The sequence below is a fragment of the Lonchura striata genome, chromosome Z (assembly GCF_050655825.1).
Source record: "Lonchura striata isolate lonStrDom1 chromosome Z, ASM5065582v1, whole genome shotgun sequence".
Lineage (NCBI taxonomy): Eukaryota > Metazoa > Chordata > Aves > Passeriformes > Estrildidae > Lonchura > Lonchura striata.
The window spans coordinates 15,788,370-15,805,772 of NC_140740.1; the positions used below are offsets into that span (position 1 = coordinate 15,788,370).

A 17,403-nucleotide genomic window follows, 5' to 3' on the forward strand; every position below is an offset into this window, starting at 1 on the left:
AATGGAGGCAATCCTTCTAGGTAACTACTGCAGTATTTCAGCAAGAGAATTTGAAGATAGTGCTGGGCCTTGCATCAATTGCATTGATATTGAAACGCCACGCTCAGCTTCTGAAGTGTGAGGAGCCCAGGGTAAAGCTCCTTGAAAGACTGGACTGTGCTGTCCACCAGCAGAGGACTTGTGGGTGCTGAGTCACCAGGAAAGCAAGTCTGGGATCCTTGTTCTACAGGTGAACCGAGTTGATTTCCAGAGGAGTTGCATGCACTTTTCCGCCGTCTCACGCACTAATTTCTTTCTGCTTTCAAGCTGGCTCCTGGGTCTAGCTGAAGATTTTAACAGAGAGGGGAATGACTACAACTCATTTTCATTGGGATGTGGCTGTGCAAGTGTCCGCCACGAAACTTATAGGGAGCATGGAGCCTGGGCAAACATCTGTGAGACTGCGGCTTTGGCCTGTTCCAAAGGGCCCTTCCTTGGGCTCGACATCTGCAGGGCGTTGCAGAGCAGGGGGCTGCAGGCTGCTGCCAGAGCTCCAACACAACTGTGGCAGCCCAGGAACCACTGCAAAGCTCCTGTGGTTGTTCTGAGGCTTTCAGTGGCCAGAGAAAGAGCAAGCAGGACAAGAGGAGCTTTGTGTCAAGAGCTAAGGCAGCATCTCCCTGCCACAAAAGGGAGGCCGTGCAGCAAACGGAGTGGGAGCAAAAATCAGCATGCACCACTGTGCTCAAGAAGCATCTGCACGCTGCAATACTCCTGGAAATTTATTTTCTTTGCTTCTTTTTCCCCCTACATGTCATGGAAGAAGTTGGCTTTTCAGAACCAACTAAGATGCCAGGGAGAAGAAGCACACTTGCTTTCTGTTCTCGCGTGCAGGCTGGGCCGCCGTGTCTTCTGAGTTGCCCTGGGACGCCTTGAGCTCTGGCTTATGGACTGGAAGGACACGTTCTGCTGCTTCACGACTGAGCAGAACTTCCCAGGCTTTTCTTTTGCGTCAGCTGTACAGAAGGTTCGGTTGCTGGGCACAACAAACCCAGAGCAGCTGCTATTGTGAGGTCAAGGGAGCGATGCCATGTCACAGTGCCGCGTCACAGCACAGCGATGTCCCGGTGAGCCCGAGGCCTGGTTGTCCAGAGCAGCTTTTCGGCTCGCTCCCTGCAGGAGGATCCTTGCGACCAAGGAGTTCTCAGCAGACGGCCTGCACCCCGAGAGGAGTCTTGCTTTACCCCTTGGGTGGCATTCAGTGTGCGAAGCAGCAGAGCACGGCCAAGATGTTCGGGCAGGTCTGTGCCGCGGTTTGCACCATCTTTACCGTTGCTTATTCTGGATACTACCTGACCCACCTGACTCGTAAGTAAAGGTTTATCCTGGGGCTGGCGTCCCCTGGCTTTTGCTTCGCTCTGCTCTATACGCCGCGGTAGTGACCGAGTTGATCAGGGAACAAAACTGCCGTTAGGATGCACCAGTTTGGTAAATCTCCTGCCAGCAGCATCAGCTAAGAAGGGGGTATCTGTACTGGGTGGTAGGTGCAGAGCGTTTGCAATGTAATTTGCAGCCTGCGGCGCTTGCCTTCCCTCCCCGGGACAGCGCGTGGCAGTGGAGTGTGTCATTTCCTCAGCTTGCTGCTTCAACCAAGACAACCTGGAAATTGTAGACTCTGAGGGGAGATGCTCAGAAGTACTTCTCAAAACCCTGTGGCTCTCTCCAGGAGTGAAGGAAAGCACCTTTTGCTCCAAATGCTGCCATTTAGAGGCCTTGGCTGTGTGCCTTGACCCTTTCTAGGCTGCGCCAAGGTAGCCATTCCCCTGGTGATGCAGCACAAACTCCAGTCCAGTTAGGGTTTGCTGCTGAAGGCAGGAGCTGTTCTGGGGCCGCTGCAGCGGAGAGCTGCCACAGCAAAGGGGTCCTTTATGGAAGCTTTGCTGTTGTATTGTCTTCCAGCAATTGATGGGAATGGCTTGTGCATGCAATTAAAAAACGATCTATAAAATACTGGGAAGAGAAGAGGAAAAACTGCTTGAGCTGTTGCATTTCCTTGGCCGTGTTTCTGTTTCTTTCCTGGCAAAAGAGGCCCAAATGTAGACAGCGCCTACTCTAGTGTCCTTGTTTGTTCTCTTGCTTGCTGTGGGAAAGGGCTGTTGCTCCTGGAGGCATGTTGGGAAAGGGAAATGCTCTCCGTTGGGAATGACTTGTGCTGTGGGAGCCCCCAGCAAAAGGCACTTTTCTAAGGGCCTCTGGTTCCTTTTCCCTTGCTCCCTGCAGGTCACCTCACACGTGGATGGAGAAAAGCCTGTGCTTTGGTGAGTGGCAAAGGAACCCCTGATGTTGCTGGCGTGTAAGAACTGTGCAGCAAGCTGTGAGCTTGGCCTGTTGCAGTAGAGTGTAGAGTGCCAGCGTGGGAGGCTGAAGGAAAGGCCAGCTGCCTGGTGGCAGCAGCAGTAGCAAAGGGAGCACTGGCTCCTTCCTTATTTTCCCATCAAGAGCCTTTCAGGAGGTGAAAAGCAAATGTGACAGCTCCAAGGTGTCTTGCTGCTTCCAGCCAGCATGGAAGATCAAATGCACAGCAAGAGGCAGTAGCACCTCATTCAGCCATCTTCCGAGGGCTTTCATGACTCAGAATGCCACTTGTATCCAAGTCTATGATTTGCCCTTATTCTGGGTGCTTTCCCAGCGCAGTAGAAAGCAGCTGCTGCAAGGGTTGGCTGTTCCCAGTCTCTCTCACTTCTGCCTGTCTGCAGGGCTCAGCCGCAGGGTCAGCGCCTCGTCTGGCTGGCACTCTTACTGAGGGAGAGGCTGAAGAGGAGCAAAACAGCAGCAAGCCTCCAGCTGCTGTCCCTCCACAGGCTGAACTTGCAGAGCCAGTAAGTGGCATCTGAGGCTGGCACTGCCTTGGGTGCAGGGCCAAGCTTCAAGCCAGGCCTTCAACCCCAGCCCTTGTTGCTTGCGGCTGAAGATGCTGGGGGCTGTGTGCCTGCCATGACCTAGTGCTGCTTCAGCCAAGCCAGGGAGCGCTGGCCAATGGGTCCTGAACTTTGACACTTGAGCATCACTTTGCTGGGATGCTGAGAGGACTCGAGAATGCCTCTTGGCATCAGACAAGAGGCAGCATTCAATTATTCCCAGCGTAGAAATGAGCCCCTTGTGCCCCCTGGCGATGCGGGCTGCCTGTGCCCAGCGGACAGAGCGGTCCAAAGACTCAGCTGACAGCCTTGCAGGATATTTGGGAAACACTGGCCTCTGGAAGGGACAAGCCACACTCCATGGACTACTTAGGTTCAGGCATAATGTAGACTGTGCTTCACTTGCACATGGTCAGAGCAGGGTTTGGTGAGGAGAATCCTAGAGGGCTCTGCATTGTATAGGGCAGGTGGGGCTCAGCAGGGCTGGAATGCATCCCCGAAGGGCCGCCCCCTAATGCCTGAAATACAGAGGGGAAATGAGTGAAAGGGATCAGAGAAGGGACACGCTCTGGGCTTCTGCTCAGACAGTTGCATGCCAACTCCAGGGTGATTTCATTGCCCAGGAAAACACAGGAGGAGGAAGAACCGCAACAAGGCTCTGGAGCCCTGCTCTGATCTCTGTGCGGATCTTTGCAAGCCCATCAATGGCTAGTTCCACTCGTTGTGCAGAAAGGCCAGCACGATGGAGCATGGAAGTGGCCATGAGGGGCTGTATCGAAGTAGCCTTAGTGGTTTTCCCATTGCCTTTGGGAAGGGGACGTCCAAAAGCCCCCAGCTGAGGAGGCCTGGCGGTGGCCGACAGCATTTTCCGAAGGCCTTGCTTTTGCCGTGTGCTCTCCGGGGCATCTGTGCCAGCCGCCCTTCTGACGGGCAATCCTTTCTGGTCCCAGCTCAAGACAGGCTCTGCCATTCAACGTGCCGCTGGACCGGCATCGCCTGCAGCAGCCGGCTGTCCCCCAGCTGCCAGCACTTCATCCAGGAGCCCAGCCCAGCAGCCCGAGATGAGAGAGGAGCAGGGCCTGAAGACACTGAGTACGTCTGCCGTGTTTCTTGTCTGCCAGAGCAGTGCGTTGTCTGCGTGTCTCGGTGCAGGCTGCGCCACAAGTTCCTCCTCGGTCTCAGAGGCGCTGAGGCCTCTCTGCAGAAGCTGTTGTTGTGCTTTGAGGCAGCGAGGGAGCGCTCGGGGTGTTCCTGCTGCCTCTGGGGGCAGCTGGGCCTGGCTTGGCTCTGCCTGGGCTGCCTTTCGTGGCACGTCGCGAGTGACTGGGCCCCAGGGAGCTCTCAAGCTCCTGACAGTGGGCATGCATTTTGGATTGTGCGGGCAGCAAGGCCTCCGGTTGAAAGGGAGCTCCTGGCACTGCTTTTATCTTTCTCAGGGAGCATTGTGAGTCTGGGCGAGCCAATGAAGAAATACAGGGCATTTGAAGAACTTGGACGAGGGTAAGTGTGACGTCTGCTCCGTAGAACAAACCATGGGCCGGGTCTTCAGCTTGTGCAATATCCAGCGTGAAGTCAGGCCAGCTCCAAACACGGTCAGCCTCGGGCTTTGCCTCCTGCCACCTCTCAGGACGGCTCAGTCAGAGCAGTCAGGAAGCATCAGCAAAGACAACTTGATGCAAGCAACGCCTTGCTTGCAGCAGTGAGGAGCAGGACCTGGAAGATCTCCTGGCCCTGTGTCTGTATGGCCTCCAAGGGCACCTTGCCACTCAAGAGCTGCCTGAGGACAGTTCTTAAAGGCAGTGTTTTCCAAGTTAGTCTTCTCCAGATGTAAACCCACTTGCACACCTGTGCGCAAAGCCACAGAGAGATGGAGCCCCCCTTCCACTGGAATGGAACCAAGTGGGCGTGTGCCTTGGAGATTTGCAGGGGTCCTTGGTCTCCATGTGGGAGCTCCGTGTTCCCTGTCCGGCATGGCAGAGGGCTGGTGGGCTGCCGTGCTGCCGGCTGAAGAGACGCCGCAGCCAGGCGTTTTCTAAGGAGTCCAGGCAGCCTAGGGAGATCTCCTGCCTAGGCTTGCTTTCACTGCCAGGGCTATAAAGGGCTTTTTCTGCTGCCCTTTTCTTTCTAGGGGCTTTGGAGCTGTTTATAAAGCCCTGGACACCAGCACAGGACAACAGGTAAAGTGTCCATACCCGCGGCAGTTTCTCCCTAAGCTCTGCTGTCTGGCAACAGGGCAGTTTGGCACAGCTCGCTGTGTCATGGCACGAGCGCTCGCTCCGTGTTCCTTGAGGTCTCGTGCAGGGAGCGACTTCTCAAGTTAATGGTTGCCAATGTCTCTTTAGGTGGCCATCAAGATAATGTCTCTTCAGGAGAAGATGTCTGAGGAGCTGGCTGTCAATGAAATCCTGGTGATGAGGGACAGCAGGAATCCCAATATTGTCAGCTACTTAGACAGGTTGGGGTATTCTCACGTCTATGTAGCTTTAGACATCTGCATGTGCACGGGAGGAGTTTGCAGCTGGCGTTCAGTAATCTCTTCTGGCATGTGTAGCTTGGAGAGCAGTTGCAAAAGCCTGGGTCAGGCCCTCGGGTGCCTGAGCCGTGCCCATTCCTCTCTCTCCATGCCGTGGTTTCCTTCTTTCAGCTACCTGGTGGATGCGGAGCTCTGGCTGGTGATGGAGTTCATGGACGGCGGCACGTTGTTCGATGTGCTCAGGGCAGTGTACCTGGAGGAAGGAGAGATAGGCGCCGTCTGTCGGGAGGTGAGGCGTCCCGCTTGTGCTTCCCCTGGCCTGCCCAGGATGGTTCTTGTCAGCTGGTGCTTAAGGAGAGCAGAGATTTCTTGGCCCCGGCTTTCTTTTGGCACTGCTCTCACGACACAGAGCAGAAGAAAGAGCATTAATCTGAAGGGAACTGCCTGCTGGAGTCCCTGCATGCCTTAGGCTCTGTTCTTGCACTCTTCCATGCTGTCCGTCCTCTGGCGCTCGTGCACACTCACTTGTTTCATTTCCTGGTTTGCTCCTCTCAGCTTTGCCTCTGAATGTTTGTCTGGAGCCTGTCCATCTGTCCGACATTCCTTGATGTTCTAAGCCCGCATGCGGGTGGCTGAATTTCAAGCCAAGGGCGAAGGGGATGTCCTCAGCTTCAAAGCACGGCATTGCAGCCCAGATGGCGAGGGATTCTGAAACAGGTCTAATGTGCTGCTTCCTCCTCTGCTGCCACAGGGCTTCCAATGTAATCGTTGCCATGCTGCTTGCCAGCCAAAGGTCACGTGCTTGGTACCAATGGCAGGATGGACTCGTGTGAGCTCAGATGCCTTCGCTTTGAAATATGCAAAGCACTTCTAAGAGTGTTGAAGCAGCAAGCTCTTGCTCTTGACAGCGCCGTGCTAGTGCTCCCTCCTTCACAATTCCCTGAGAAAGCTGTCAACCTCTTGGAGCCCTTTCCTTTCTTCTGGGATCAAATCAGATGCTGAATGTTAACTTTCCTTCCCTCCTTTCTCTCTCAGTGCCTGCAAGGACTGCATTTCCTTCATTCCCGCCAAGTCATCCACAGGGACATCAAGAGCGGCAACGTTCTCGTGGGCATGGACGGATCTGTCAAGCTGGGTGGGTATCGCCCCTGCTCAGGGGCAGCGTTCCCCGCGTGTGCTGTGGGGCTGCTTTTTGGTGACTGCCACTTCCCCAGAAGCGCTGCTCAGCCAGCGCGTGAATCGTGAGGGTGTTTCTGAAATGGCCAATGCCCTATTTCCCTGGCTCCAGCCACGGGGAAGGCAAGCTCAGCTGCCTTTTCAGCTAGACTGGGCATGGCCTTGGCAGGCTTGGAGTGGGCCATCCTTTAGGCCGGTTTGGCAGCGGTGGCTGGCTTTGACAGGCTTTGTTTTTCTCCTCAGCTGACTTTGGCCTCTGCGCTCAGCTCAGCCCTGAGCGCAGCAAGCGCAGCTCCAGAGTGGGCACTCCCAGCTGGATGGCCCCGGAAGTGGTGAGAGGAGAAGCCTACAGCCCCAAAGTGGACATCTGGTCCCTGGGGATCATGGGGCTGGAAATGGTGGAAGGGGAAGCTCCTTACGAGAGGATGGCCCGTGTCAGGGTAAGGTGCAGCTTAGAAAGGGGGCTCTGTGTGGAGAGAGCTGTTGTGGCTAGGAAAGGAGCAGCTAGAGTGTCCTCTTCCATCCACGTGTTGTAGGTTTTTGAACTGATAGAAATGAACGGGCCCCCGAAACTGCAGAACCCCAGGCACCACTCGGCTCTCCTGCGCGACTTTCTGCGCTGCTGCCTGCAGGCAGACGAGGACAGGCGCTGGTCTGCCCAGGAACTCCTGCAGGTGAGAAAAAGCAAAGGGGCAAAAAGCCCTGCCAGCTGAGGACACCTGCATCCAGGGATCAAGAGGAGTGTGGGCTGCGTGGGTGAGGCAGCTTCCAGGAGAGGAAGGCCCATGGGGAATGTGCTGCCCTCGGTCCTCTTGGTGTGTCTTTTGGGCAGCCAAGGAGTCCTGCTTGGGCCCGTGAGGATGTGCTCATGGAAAGTAACAGGGGTTCCCTTCTTTTTGGTTTTTCTTCCGGGCAGCACCCGTTTGTGACCTCAGGCGAGCCAGCCTCCAGCCTGGCTGCTCTGGTCACCTCAGCCAAGCAAGTGCTGGAAGACTGGAGAAGAGACGCTTGCGCCTGAGGAGGCCCTTGTGCCGTGCCAGCTCCGAGCAGGGGCAAGGGGATGTGTTGTGTTTGGGCAGAGATTCAGCCATCCCCTGACTTTTTAATAAGGGCCTGTGCTGTAGATAGGGAATGTAATGGTTTTGGAATTTTCTTAGTTAAGCTGGGTTCAATTTAAACCGTTGTTGGTTTTTTTTTTTTCCTGAAAAGATTAACTTTTAAAAATTTAGGAAATTGAGGGAGTGACTTCAAAGGACTATAGAATCTAGATAGCTTAGATAGTAGAGGATAGTTTAGCTTAGAATGTGTTAATTTAGGTAAGTTCTGAGCTATCTTTTAAGTAGAAAAGAATGAATTGTCATAATCAGAATTAAGCTGTGAGAGGAACAGCTGTGATGCAGCAGAAGTGCACTGTGCAGGCGCTACAAGCTGTCAGCCTGATCAGGCCAGCTGCATGGCAGAATGATAAAGATGCAGAAGTAGTGAGGGGACACTTTGTTTCAGCCAGAGTGGCAATAAAACTCTGACAGAGGCAGAGCGTTGGAAGACTCCCTTCCTTGCCATGCTCTAGCTAAGCTGGACAGTCCCTTGCAGAGGCCCAGAGATCACGCTGAGGTAAGCAGCTTTGCTTACCGCAAGTGGGGAAAGCAAGTGCAGGAAAACTGGCGTGCAGACGCCTGCGCCTGAGGAGGCCCTCGTGCCCTGCCAGCTCAGGGGAGGGAAATGGGGATGGATCGTGCATAGGCAGAGCTTCAGCCATCCCCTGAGTTTTATGAGGAGCTCTGCTGTAGATAGGAAATGTAATGTTTTGAGGTTTTCTGAGCTTAGCTGTCTTTAGTTAGGACTAGAGACCATAGAAAGCTTCATTCATGAGGCATTGTTTAGAAAAGAGTAGAGTAGTGTTGATGTAGGGAAGCTCAGAATTATCCCTTAAGGAGAAATGAATGAATTGTCATCAGAAGAATTGAGCTATCCAAGAAGAATGTGGGATTGAGCAGATCTGGAGCAGGCATGTCCCACGAGTTGTCTGCCTGAACTGGCCACCTGGAGGACAGATTGAGGAAGATGAAGATGGTGAAGTAACCAGGAGATGCTCTGTTCCAGCTCTTGCTTTCAGCACGACTGGCAATAAAACCTCTAAACCCCCCAGAGCCCTGGAGTGTTCCCTTGCGTGTCACGCTGTGCCTAAGCTGGTCAGTGCCTTCCAAGCTGTGCGCTGCGGACGGGCTCTCCCGTTCACGGCTTTGCGCTGCTTCCGAGCGCCCCAAGGCTCTCCCCCTTGCCAGAGTGGCCCTGGCCTGCCCCACACACCTTCCCCGACAGCTGCCCCACACTGCCCCACCTGCCTGGCAGAGATGTTTCCCCCCGTGCCATTGTGTCCCTCCGTGCCAGCTGCCCCTCACGCTGGGTCAGGATGAGAGACCTGGCCTGGCTGTCCCCCGTTTCCTGGCGGTCACTTGGTGCTGAGGAGTAAAGGAGGGTCGAAAGGGCACGTCTTCCTTACACTTCCCTCTCTTGAACCTCTGGGGCACCAAAGCGCCCTGCTCAAGGGGGCCTGAGGGCCTGCACTGGGCTTTCCATGCTACCGTGTCATTCCTCCTTCTCTAAAGCCCTACAATTCGCTGGTTGATGTGAGCGGACTTGGAAATGGGGAAAATGAGATGCTTTCCAATGGAGGCAATCCTTCTAGGTAACTACTGCAGTATTTCAGCAAGAGAATTTGAAGATAGTGCTGGGCCTTGCATCAATTGCATTGATATTGAAACGCCACGCTCAGCTTCTGAAGTGTGAGGAGCCCAGGGTAAAGCTCCTTGAAAGACTGGACTGTGCTGTCCACCAGCAGAGGACTTGTGGGTGCTGAGTCACCAGGAAAGCAAGTCTGGGATCCTTGTTCTACAGGTGAACCGAGTTGATTTCCAGAGGAGTTGCGTGCACTTTTCCGCCGTCTCACGCACTAATTTCTTTCTGCTTTCAAGCTGGCTCCTGGGTCTAGCTGAAGATTTTAACAGAGAGGGGAATGACTACAACTCATTTTCATTGGGATGTGGCTGTGCAAGTGTCCGCCACGAAACTTACAGGGAGCATGGAGCCTGGGCAAACATCTGTGAGACTGGGGCTTTGGCCTGTTCCAAAGGGCCCTTCCTTGGGCTCGACATCTGCAGGGCGTTGCAGAGCAGTGGGCTGCAGGCTGCTGCCAGAGCTCCAACACAACTGTGGCAGCCCAGGAACCACTGCAAAGCTCCTGTGGTTGTTCTGAGGCTTTCAGTGGCCAGAGAAAGAGCAAGCAGGACAAGAGGAGCTTTGTGTCAAGAGCTAAGGCAGCATCTCCCTGCCACAAAAGGGAGGCCGTGCAGCAAACGGAGTGGGAGCAAAAATCAGCATGCACCACTGTGCTCAAGAAGCATCTGCACGCTGCAATACTCCTGGAAATTTATTTTCTTTGCTTCTTTTTCCCCCTACATGTCATGGAAGAAGTTGGCTTTTCAGAACCAACTAAGATGCCAGGGAGAAGAAGCACACTTGCTTTCTGTTCTCGCGTGCAGGCTGGGCCGCCGTGTCTTCTGAGTTGCCCTGGGACGCCTTGAGCTCTGGCTTATGGAATGGAAGGACACGTTCTGCTGCTTCACGACTGAGCAGAACTTCCCAGGCTTTTCTTTTGCGTCAGCTGTACAGAAGGTTCGGTTGCTGGGCACAACAAACCCAGAGCAGCTGCTATTGTGAGGTCAAGGGAGCGATGCCATGTCACAGTGCCGCGTCACAGCACAGCGATGTCCCGGTGAGCCCGAGGCCTGGTTGTCCAGAGCAGCTTTTCCGCTCGCTCCCTGCAGGAGGATCCTTGTGACCAAGGAGTTCTCAGCAGACGGCCTGCACCCCGAGAGGAGTCTTGCTTTACCCCTTGGGTGGCATTCAGTGTGCGAAGCAGCAGAGCACGGCCAAGATGTTCGGGCAGGTCTGTGCCGCGGTTTGCACCATCTTTACCATTGCTTATTCTGGATACTACCTGACCCACCTGACTCGTAAGTAAAGGTTTATCCTGGGGCTGGCGTCCCCTGGCTTTTGCTTCGCTCTGCTCTATACGCCGCGGTAGTGACCGAGTTGATCAGGGAACAAAACTGCCGTTAGGATGCACCAGTTTGGTAAATCTCCTGCCAGCAGCATCAGCTAAGAAGGGGGTATCTGTACTGGGTGGTAGGTGCAGAGCGTTTGCAATGTAATTTGCAGCCTGCAGCGCTTGCCTTCCCTCCCCGGGACAGCGCGTGGCAGTGGAGTGTGTCATTTCCTCAGCTTGCTGCTTCAACCAAGACAACCTGGAAATTGTAGACTCTGAGGGGAGATGCTCAGAAGTACTTCTCAAAACCCTGTGGCTCTCTCCAGGAGTGAAGGAAAGCACCTTTTGCTCCAAATGCTGCCATTTAGAGGCCTTGGCTGTGTGCCTTGACCCTTTCTAGGCTGCGCCAAGGTAGCCATTCCCCTGGTGATGCAGCACAAACTCCAGTCCAGTTAGGGTTTGCTGCTGAAGGCAGGAGCTGTTCTGGGGCCGCTGCAGCGGAGAGCTGCCACAGCAAAGGGGTCCTTTATGGAAGCTTTGCTGTTGTATTGTCTTCCAGCAATTGATGGGAATGGCTTGTGCATGCAATTAAAAAACGATCTATAAAATACTGGGAAGAGAAGAGGAAAAACTGCTTGAGCTGTTGCATTTCCTTGGCCGTGTTTCTGTTTCTTTCCTGGCAAAAGAGGCCCAAATGTAGACAGCGCCTACTCTAGTGTCCTTGTTTGTTCTCTTGCTTGCTGTGGGAAAGGGCTGTTGCTCCTGGAGGCATGTTGGGAAAGGGAAATGCTCTCCGTTGGGAATGACTTGTGCTGTGGGAGCCCCCAGCAAAAGGCACTTTTCTAAGGGCCTCTGGTTCCTTTTCCCTTGCTCCCTGCAGGTCACCTCACACGTGGATGGAGAAAAGCCTGTGCTTTGGTGAGTGGCAAAGGAACCCCTGACGTTGATGGCGTGTTAGAACTGTGCAGCAAGCTGTGAGCTTGGCCTGTTGCAGTAGAGTGTAGAGTGCCAGCGTGGGAGGCTGAAGGAAAGGCCAGCTGCCTGGTGGCAGCAGCAGTAGCAAAGGGAGCACTGGCTCCTTCCTTATTTTCCCATCAAGAGCCTTTCAGGAGGTGAAAAGCAAATGTGACAGCTCCAAGGTGTCTTGCTGCTTCCAGCCAGCATGGAAGATCAAATGCACAGCAAGAGGCAGTAGCACCTCATTCAGCCATCTTCCGAGGGCTTTCATGACTCAGAATGCCACTTCTATCCAAGTCTATGATTTGCCCTTATTCTGGGTGCTTTCCCAGCGCAGTAGAAAGCAGCTGCTGCAAGGGTTGGCTGTTCCCAGTCTCTCTCACTTCCGTCTGTCTGCAAGGCTCAGCCGCAGGGTCAGCGCCTCGTCTGGCTGGCACTCTTACTGAGGGAGAGGCTGAAGAGGAGCAAAACAGCAGCAAGCCTCCAGCTGCTGTCCCTCCACAGGCTGAACTTGCAGAGCCAGTAAGTGGCATCTGAGGCTGGCACTGCCTTGGGTGCAGGGCCAAGCTTCAAGCCAGGCCTTCAACCCCAGCCCTTGTTGCTTGCGGCTGAAGATGCTGGGGGCTGTGTGCCTGCCATGACCTAGTGCTGCTTCAGCCAAGCCAGGGAGCGCTGGCCAATGGGTCCTGAACTTTGACACTTGAGCATCACTTTGCTGGGATGCTGAGAGGACTCAAGAATGCCTCTTGGCATCAGACAAGAGGCAGCATTCAATTATTCCCAGCGTAGAAATGAGCCCCTTGTGCCCCCTGGCGATGCGGGCTGCCTGTGCCCAGCGGACAGAGCGGTCCAAAGACTCAGCTGACAGCCTTGCAGGATATTTGGGAAACACTGGCCTCTGGAAGGGACAAGCCACACTCCATGGACTACTTAGGTTCAGGCATAATGTAGACTGTGCTTCACTTGCACATGGTCAGAGCAGGGTTTGGTGAGGAGAATCCTAGAGGGCTCTGCATTGTATAGGGCAGGTGGGGCTCAGCAGGGCTGGAATGCATCCCCGAAGGGCCGCCCCCTAATGCCTGAAATACAGAGGGGAAATGAGTGAAAGGGATCAGAGAAGGGACACGCTCTGGGCTTCTGCTCAGACAGTTGCATGCCAACTCCAGGGTGATTTCATTGCCCAGGAAAACACAGGAGGAGGAAGAACCGCAACAAGGCTCTGGAGCCCTGCTCTGATCTCTGTGCGGATCTTTGCAAGCCCATCAATGGCTAGTTCCACTCGTTGTGCAGAAAGGCCAGCACAATGGAGCATGGAAGTGGCCATGAGGGGCTGTATCGAAGTAGCCTTAGTGGTTTTCCCATTGCCTTTGGGAAGGGGACGTCCAAAAGCCCCCAGCTGAGGAGGCCTGGCGGTGGCCGACAGCATCTTCCGAAGGCCTTGCTTTTGCCGTGTGCTCTCCGGGGCGTCTGTGCCAGCCGCCCTTCTGACGGGCAATCCTTTCTGGTCCCAGCTCAAGACAGGCTCTGCCATTCAACGTGCCGCTGGACCGGCATCGCCTGCAGCAGCCGGCTGTCCCCCAGCTGCCGGCACTTCATCCAGCAGCCCAGCCCAGCAGCCCGAGATGAGAGAGGAGCAGGGCCTGAAGACACTGAGTACGTCTGCCGTGTTTCTTGTCTGCCAGAGCAGTGCGTTGTCTGCGTGTCTCGGTGCAGGCTGCGCCACAAGTTCCTCCTCGGTCTCAGAGGCGCTGAGGCCTCTCTGCAGAAGCTGTTGTTGTGCTTTGAGGCAGCGAGGGAGCGCTCGGGGTGTTCCTGCTGCCTCTGGGGGCAGCTGGGCCTGGCTTGGCTCTGCCTGGGCTGCCTTTCGTGGCACGTCGCGAGTGACTGGGCCCCAGGGAGCTCTCAAGCTCCTGACAGTGGGCATGCATTTTGGATTGTGTGGGCAGCAAGGCCTCCGGTTGAAAGGGAGCTCCTGGCACTGCTTTTATCTTTCTCAGGGAGCATTGTGAGTCTGGGCGAGCCAATGAAGAAATACAGGGCATTTGAAGAACTTGGACGAGGGTAAGTGTGACGTCTGCTCCGTAGAACAAACCATGGGCCGGGTCTTCAGCTTGTGCAATATCCAGCGTGAAGTCAGGCGAGCTCCAAACACGGTCAGCCTCGGGCTTTGCCTCCTGCCACCTCTCAGGACGGCTCAGTCAGAGCAGTCAGGAAGCATCAGCAAAGACAACTTGATGCAAGCGACGCCTTGCTTGCAGCAGTGAGGAGCAGGACCTGGAAGATCTCCTGGCCCTGTGTCTGTATGGCCTCCAAGGGCACCTTGCCACTCAAGAGCTGCCTGAGGACAGTTCTTAAAGGCAGTGTTTTCCAAGTTAGTCTTCTCCAGATGTAAACCCACTTGCACACCTGTGCGCAAAGCCACAGAGAGATGGAGCCCCCCTTCCACTGGAATGGAACCAAGTGGGCGTGTGCCTTGGAGATTTGCAGGGGTCCTTGGTCTCCATGTGGGAGCTCCGTGTTCCCTGTCCGGCATGGCAGAGGGCTGGTGGGCTGCCGTGCTGCCGGCTGAAGAGACGCCGCAGCCAGGCGTTTTCTAAGGAGTCCAGGCAGCCTAGGGAGATCTCCTGCCTAGGCTTGCTTTCACTGCCAGGGCTATAAAGGGCTTTTTCTGCTGCCCTTTTCTTTCTAGGGGCTTTGGAGCTGTTTATAAAGCCCTCGACACCAGCACAGGACAACAGGTAAAGTGTCCATACCCGCGGCAGTTTCTCCCTAAGCTCTGCTGTCTGGCAACAGGGCAGTTTGGCACAGCTCGCTGTGTCATGGCACGAGCGCTCGCTCCGTGTTCCTTGAGGTCTCGTGCAGGGAGCGACTTCTCAAGTTAATGGTTGCCAATGTCTCTTTAGGTGGCCATCAAGATAATGTCTCTTCAGGAGAAGATGTCTGAGGAGCTGGCTGTCAATGAAATCCTGGTGATGAGGGACAGCAGGAATCCCAATATTGTCAGCTACTTAGACAGGTTGGGGTATTCTCACGTCTATGTAGCTTTAGACATCTGCATGTGCACGGGAGGAGTTTGCAGCTGGCGTTCAGTAATCTCTTCTGGCATGTGTAGCTTGGAGAGCAGTTGCAAAAGCCTGGGTCAGGCCCTCGGGTGCCTGAGCCGTGCCCATTCCTCTCTCTCCATGCCGTGGTTTCCTTCTTTCAGCTACCTGGTGGATGCGGAGCTCTGGCTGGTGATGGAGTTCATGGACGGCGGCACGTTGTTCGATGTGCTCAGGGCAGTGTACCTGGAGGAAGGAGAGATAGGCGCCGTCTGTCGGGAGGTGAGGCGTCCCGCTTGTGCTTCCCCTGGCCTGCCCAGGATGGTTCTTGTCAGCTGGTGGTTAAGGAGAGCAGAGATTTCTTGGCCCCGGCTTTCTTTTGGCGCTGCTCTCACGACACAGAGCAGAAGAAAGAGCATTAATCTGAAGGGAACTGCCTGCTGGAGTCCCTGCATGCCTTAGGCTCTGTTCTTGCACTCTTCCATGCTGTCCGTCCTCTGGCGCTCGTGCACACTCACTTGTTTCATTTCCTGGTTTGCTCCTCTCAGCTTTGCCTCTGAATGTTTGTCTGGAGCCTGTCCATCTGTCCGACATTCCTTGATGTTCTAAGCCCGCATGCGGGTGGCTGAATTTCAAGCCAAGGGCGAAGGGGATGTCCTCAGCTTCAAAGCACGGCATTGCAGCCCAGATGGCGAGGGATTCTGAAACAGGTCTAATGTGCTGCTTCCTCCTCTGCTGCCACAGGGCTTCCAATGTAATCGTTGCCATGCTGCTTGCCAGCCAAAGGTCACGTGCTTGGTACCAATGGCAGGATGGACTCGTGTGAGCTCAGATGCCTTCGCTTTGAAATATGCAAAGCACTTCTAAGAGTGTTGAAGCAGCAAGCTCTTGCTCTTGACAGCGCCGTGCTAGTGCTCCCTCCTTCACAATTCCCTGAGAAAGCTGTCAACCTCTTGGAGCCCTTTCCTTTCTTCTGGGATCAAATCAGATGCTGAATGTTAACTTTCCTTCCCTCCTTTCTCTCTCAGTGCCTGCAAGGACTGCATTTCCTTCATTCCCGCCAAGTCATCCACAGGGACATCAAGAGCGGCAACGTTCTCGTGGGCATGGACGGATCTGTCAAGCTGGGTGGGTATCGCCCCTGCTCAGGGGCAGCGTTCCCCGCATGTGCTGTGGGGCTGCTTTTTGGTGACTGCCACTTCCCCAGAAGCGCTGCTCAGCCAGCGCGTGAATCGTGAGGGTGTTTCTGAAATGGCCAATGCCCTATTTCCCTGGCTCCAGCCACGGGGAAGGCAAGCTCAGCTGCCTTTTCAGCTAGACTGGGCATGGCCTTGGCAGGCTTGGAGTGGGCCATCCTTTAGGCCGGTTTGGCAGCGGTGGCTGGCTTTGACAGGCTTTGTTTTTCTCCTCAGCTGACTTTGGCCTCTGCGCTCAGCTCAGCCCTGAGCGCAGCAAGCGCAGCTCCAGAGTGGGCACTCCCAGCTGGATGGCCCCGGAAGTGGTGAGAGGAGAAGCCTACGGCCCCAAAGTGGACATCTGGTCCCTGGGGATCATGGGGCTGGAAATGGTGGAAGGGGAAGCTCCTTACGAGAGGATGGCCCGTGTCAGGGTAAGGTGCAGCTTAGAAAGGGGGCTCTGTGTGGAGAGAGCTGTTGTGGCTAGGAAAGGAGCAGCTAGAGTGTCCTCTTCCATCCACGTGTTGTAGGTTTTTGAACTGATAGAAATGAACGGGCCCCCGAAACTGCAGAACCCCAGGCACCACTCGGCTCTCCTGCGTGACTTTCTGCGCTGCTGCCTGCAGGCAGACGAGGACAGGCGCTGGTCTGCCCAGGAACTCCTGCAGGTGAGAAAAAGCAAAGGGGCAAAAAGCCCTGCCAGCTGAGGACACCTGCATCCAGGGATCAAGAGGAGTGTGGGCTGCGTGGGTGAGGCAGCTTCCAGGAGAGGAAGGCCCACGGGGAATGTGCTGCCCTCGGTCCTCTTGGTGTGTCTTTTGGGCAGCCAAGGAGTCCTGCTTGGGCCCGTGAGGATGTGCTCATGGAAAGTAACAGGGGTTCCCTTCTTTTTGGTTTTTCTTCCGGGCAGCACCCGTTTGTGACCTCAGGCGAGCCAGCCTCCAGCCTGGCTGCTCTGGTCACCTCAGCCAAGCAAGTGCTGGAAGACTGGAGAGGAGACGCTTGCGCCTGAGGAGGCCCTTGTGCCGTGCCAGCTCCGAGCAGGGGCAAGGGGATGTGTTGTGTTTGGGCAGAGATTCAGCCATCCCCTGACTTTTTAATAAGGGGCTGTGCTGTAGATAGGGAATGTAATGGTTTTGGAATTTTCTTAGTTAAGCTGGGTTCAATTTAAACCGTTGTTGGTTTTTTTTTTTCCTGAAAAGATTAACTTTTAAAAATTTAGGAAATTGAGGGAGTGACTTCAAAGGACTATAGAATCTAGATAGCTTAGATAGTAGAGGATAGTTTAGCTTAGAATGTGTTAATTTAGGTAAGTTCTGAGCTATCTTTTAAGTAGAAAAGAATGAATTGTCATAATCAGAATTAAGCTGTGAGAGGAACAGCTGTGATGCAGCAGAAGTGCACTGTGCAGGCGCTACAAGCTGTCAGCCTGATCAGGCCAGCTGCATGGCAGAATGATAAAGATGCAGAAGTAGTGAGGGGACACTTTGTTTCAGCCAGAGTGGCAATAAAACTCTGACAGAGGCAGAGCGTTGGAAGACTCCCTTCCTTGCCATGCTCTAGCTAAGCTGGACAGTCCCTTGCAGAGGCCCAGAGATCACGCTGAGGTAAGCAGCTTTGCTTACCGCAAGTGGGG

At 54.7% G+C, this 17,403-nt stretch overlaps 2 protein-coding genes across 2 annotated transcripts; both read left to right on the forward strand.

The window, feature by feature from the left end:
• Positions 1-1,268: 1,268 nt before the first annotated feature.
• LOC144248345 (serine/threonine-protein kinase PAK 1-like) lies at positions 1,269-7,519 on the forward strand. Its single transcript, XM_085567979.1, has 9 exons — positions 1,269-1,347; positions 3,918-3,989; positions 4,334-4,397; positions 5,026-5,074; positions 5,240-5,352; positions 5,542-5,659; positions 6,406-6,505; positions 6,790-6,986; positions 7,083-7,519. Exons 1-9 carry the CDS (start codon positions 1,269-1,271, stop codon positions 7,257-7,259), a joined length of 969 nt encoding a protein of 322 aa, XP_085424105.1. The 3' UTR covers positions 7,260-7,519.
• Positions 7,520-10,483: 2,964 nt separating this feature from the next.
• Positions 10,484-16,474, forward strand: LOC144248344 (serine/threonine-protein kinase PAK 3-like). Its single transcript, XM_085567980.1, has 9 exons — positions 10,484-10,562; positions 13,028-13,204; positions 13,549-13,612; positions 14,241-14,289; positions 14,455-14,567; positions 14,757-14,874; positions 15,621-15,720; positions 16,005-16,201; positions 16,298-16,474. Exons 1-9 carry the CDS (start codon positions 10,484-10,486, stop codon positions 16,472-16,474), a joined length of 1,074 nt encoding a protein of 357 aa, XP_085424106.1.
• Positions 16,475-17,403: the final 929 nt, after the last annotated feature.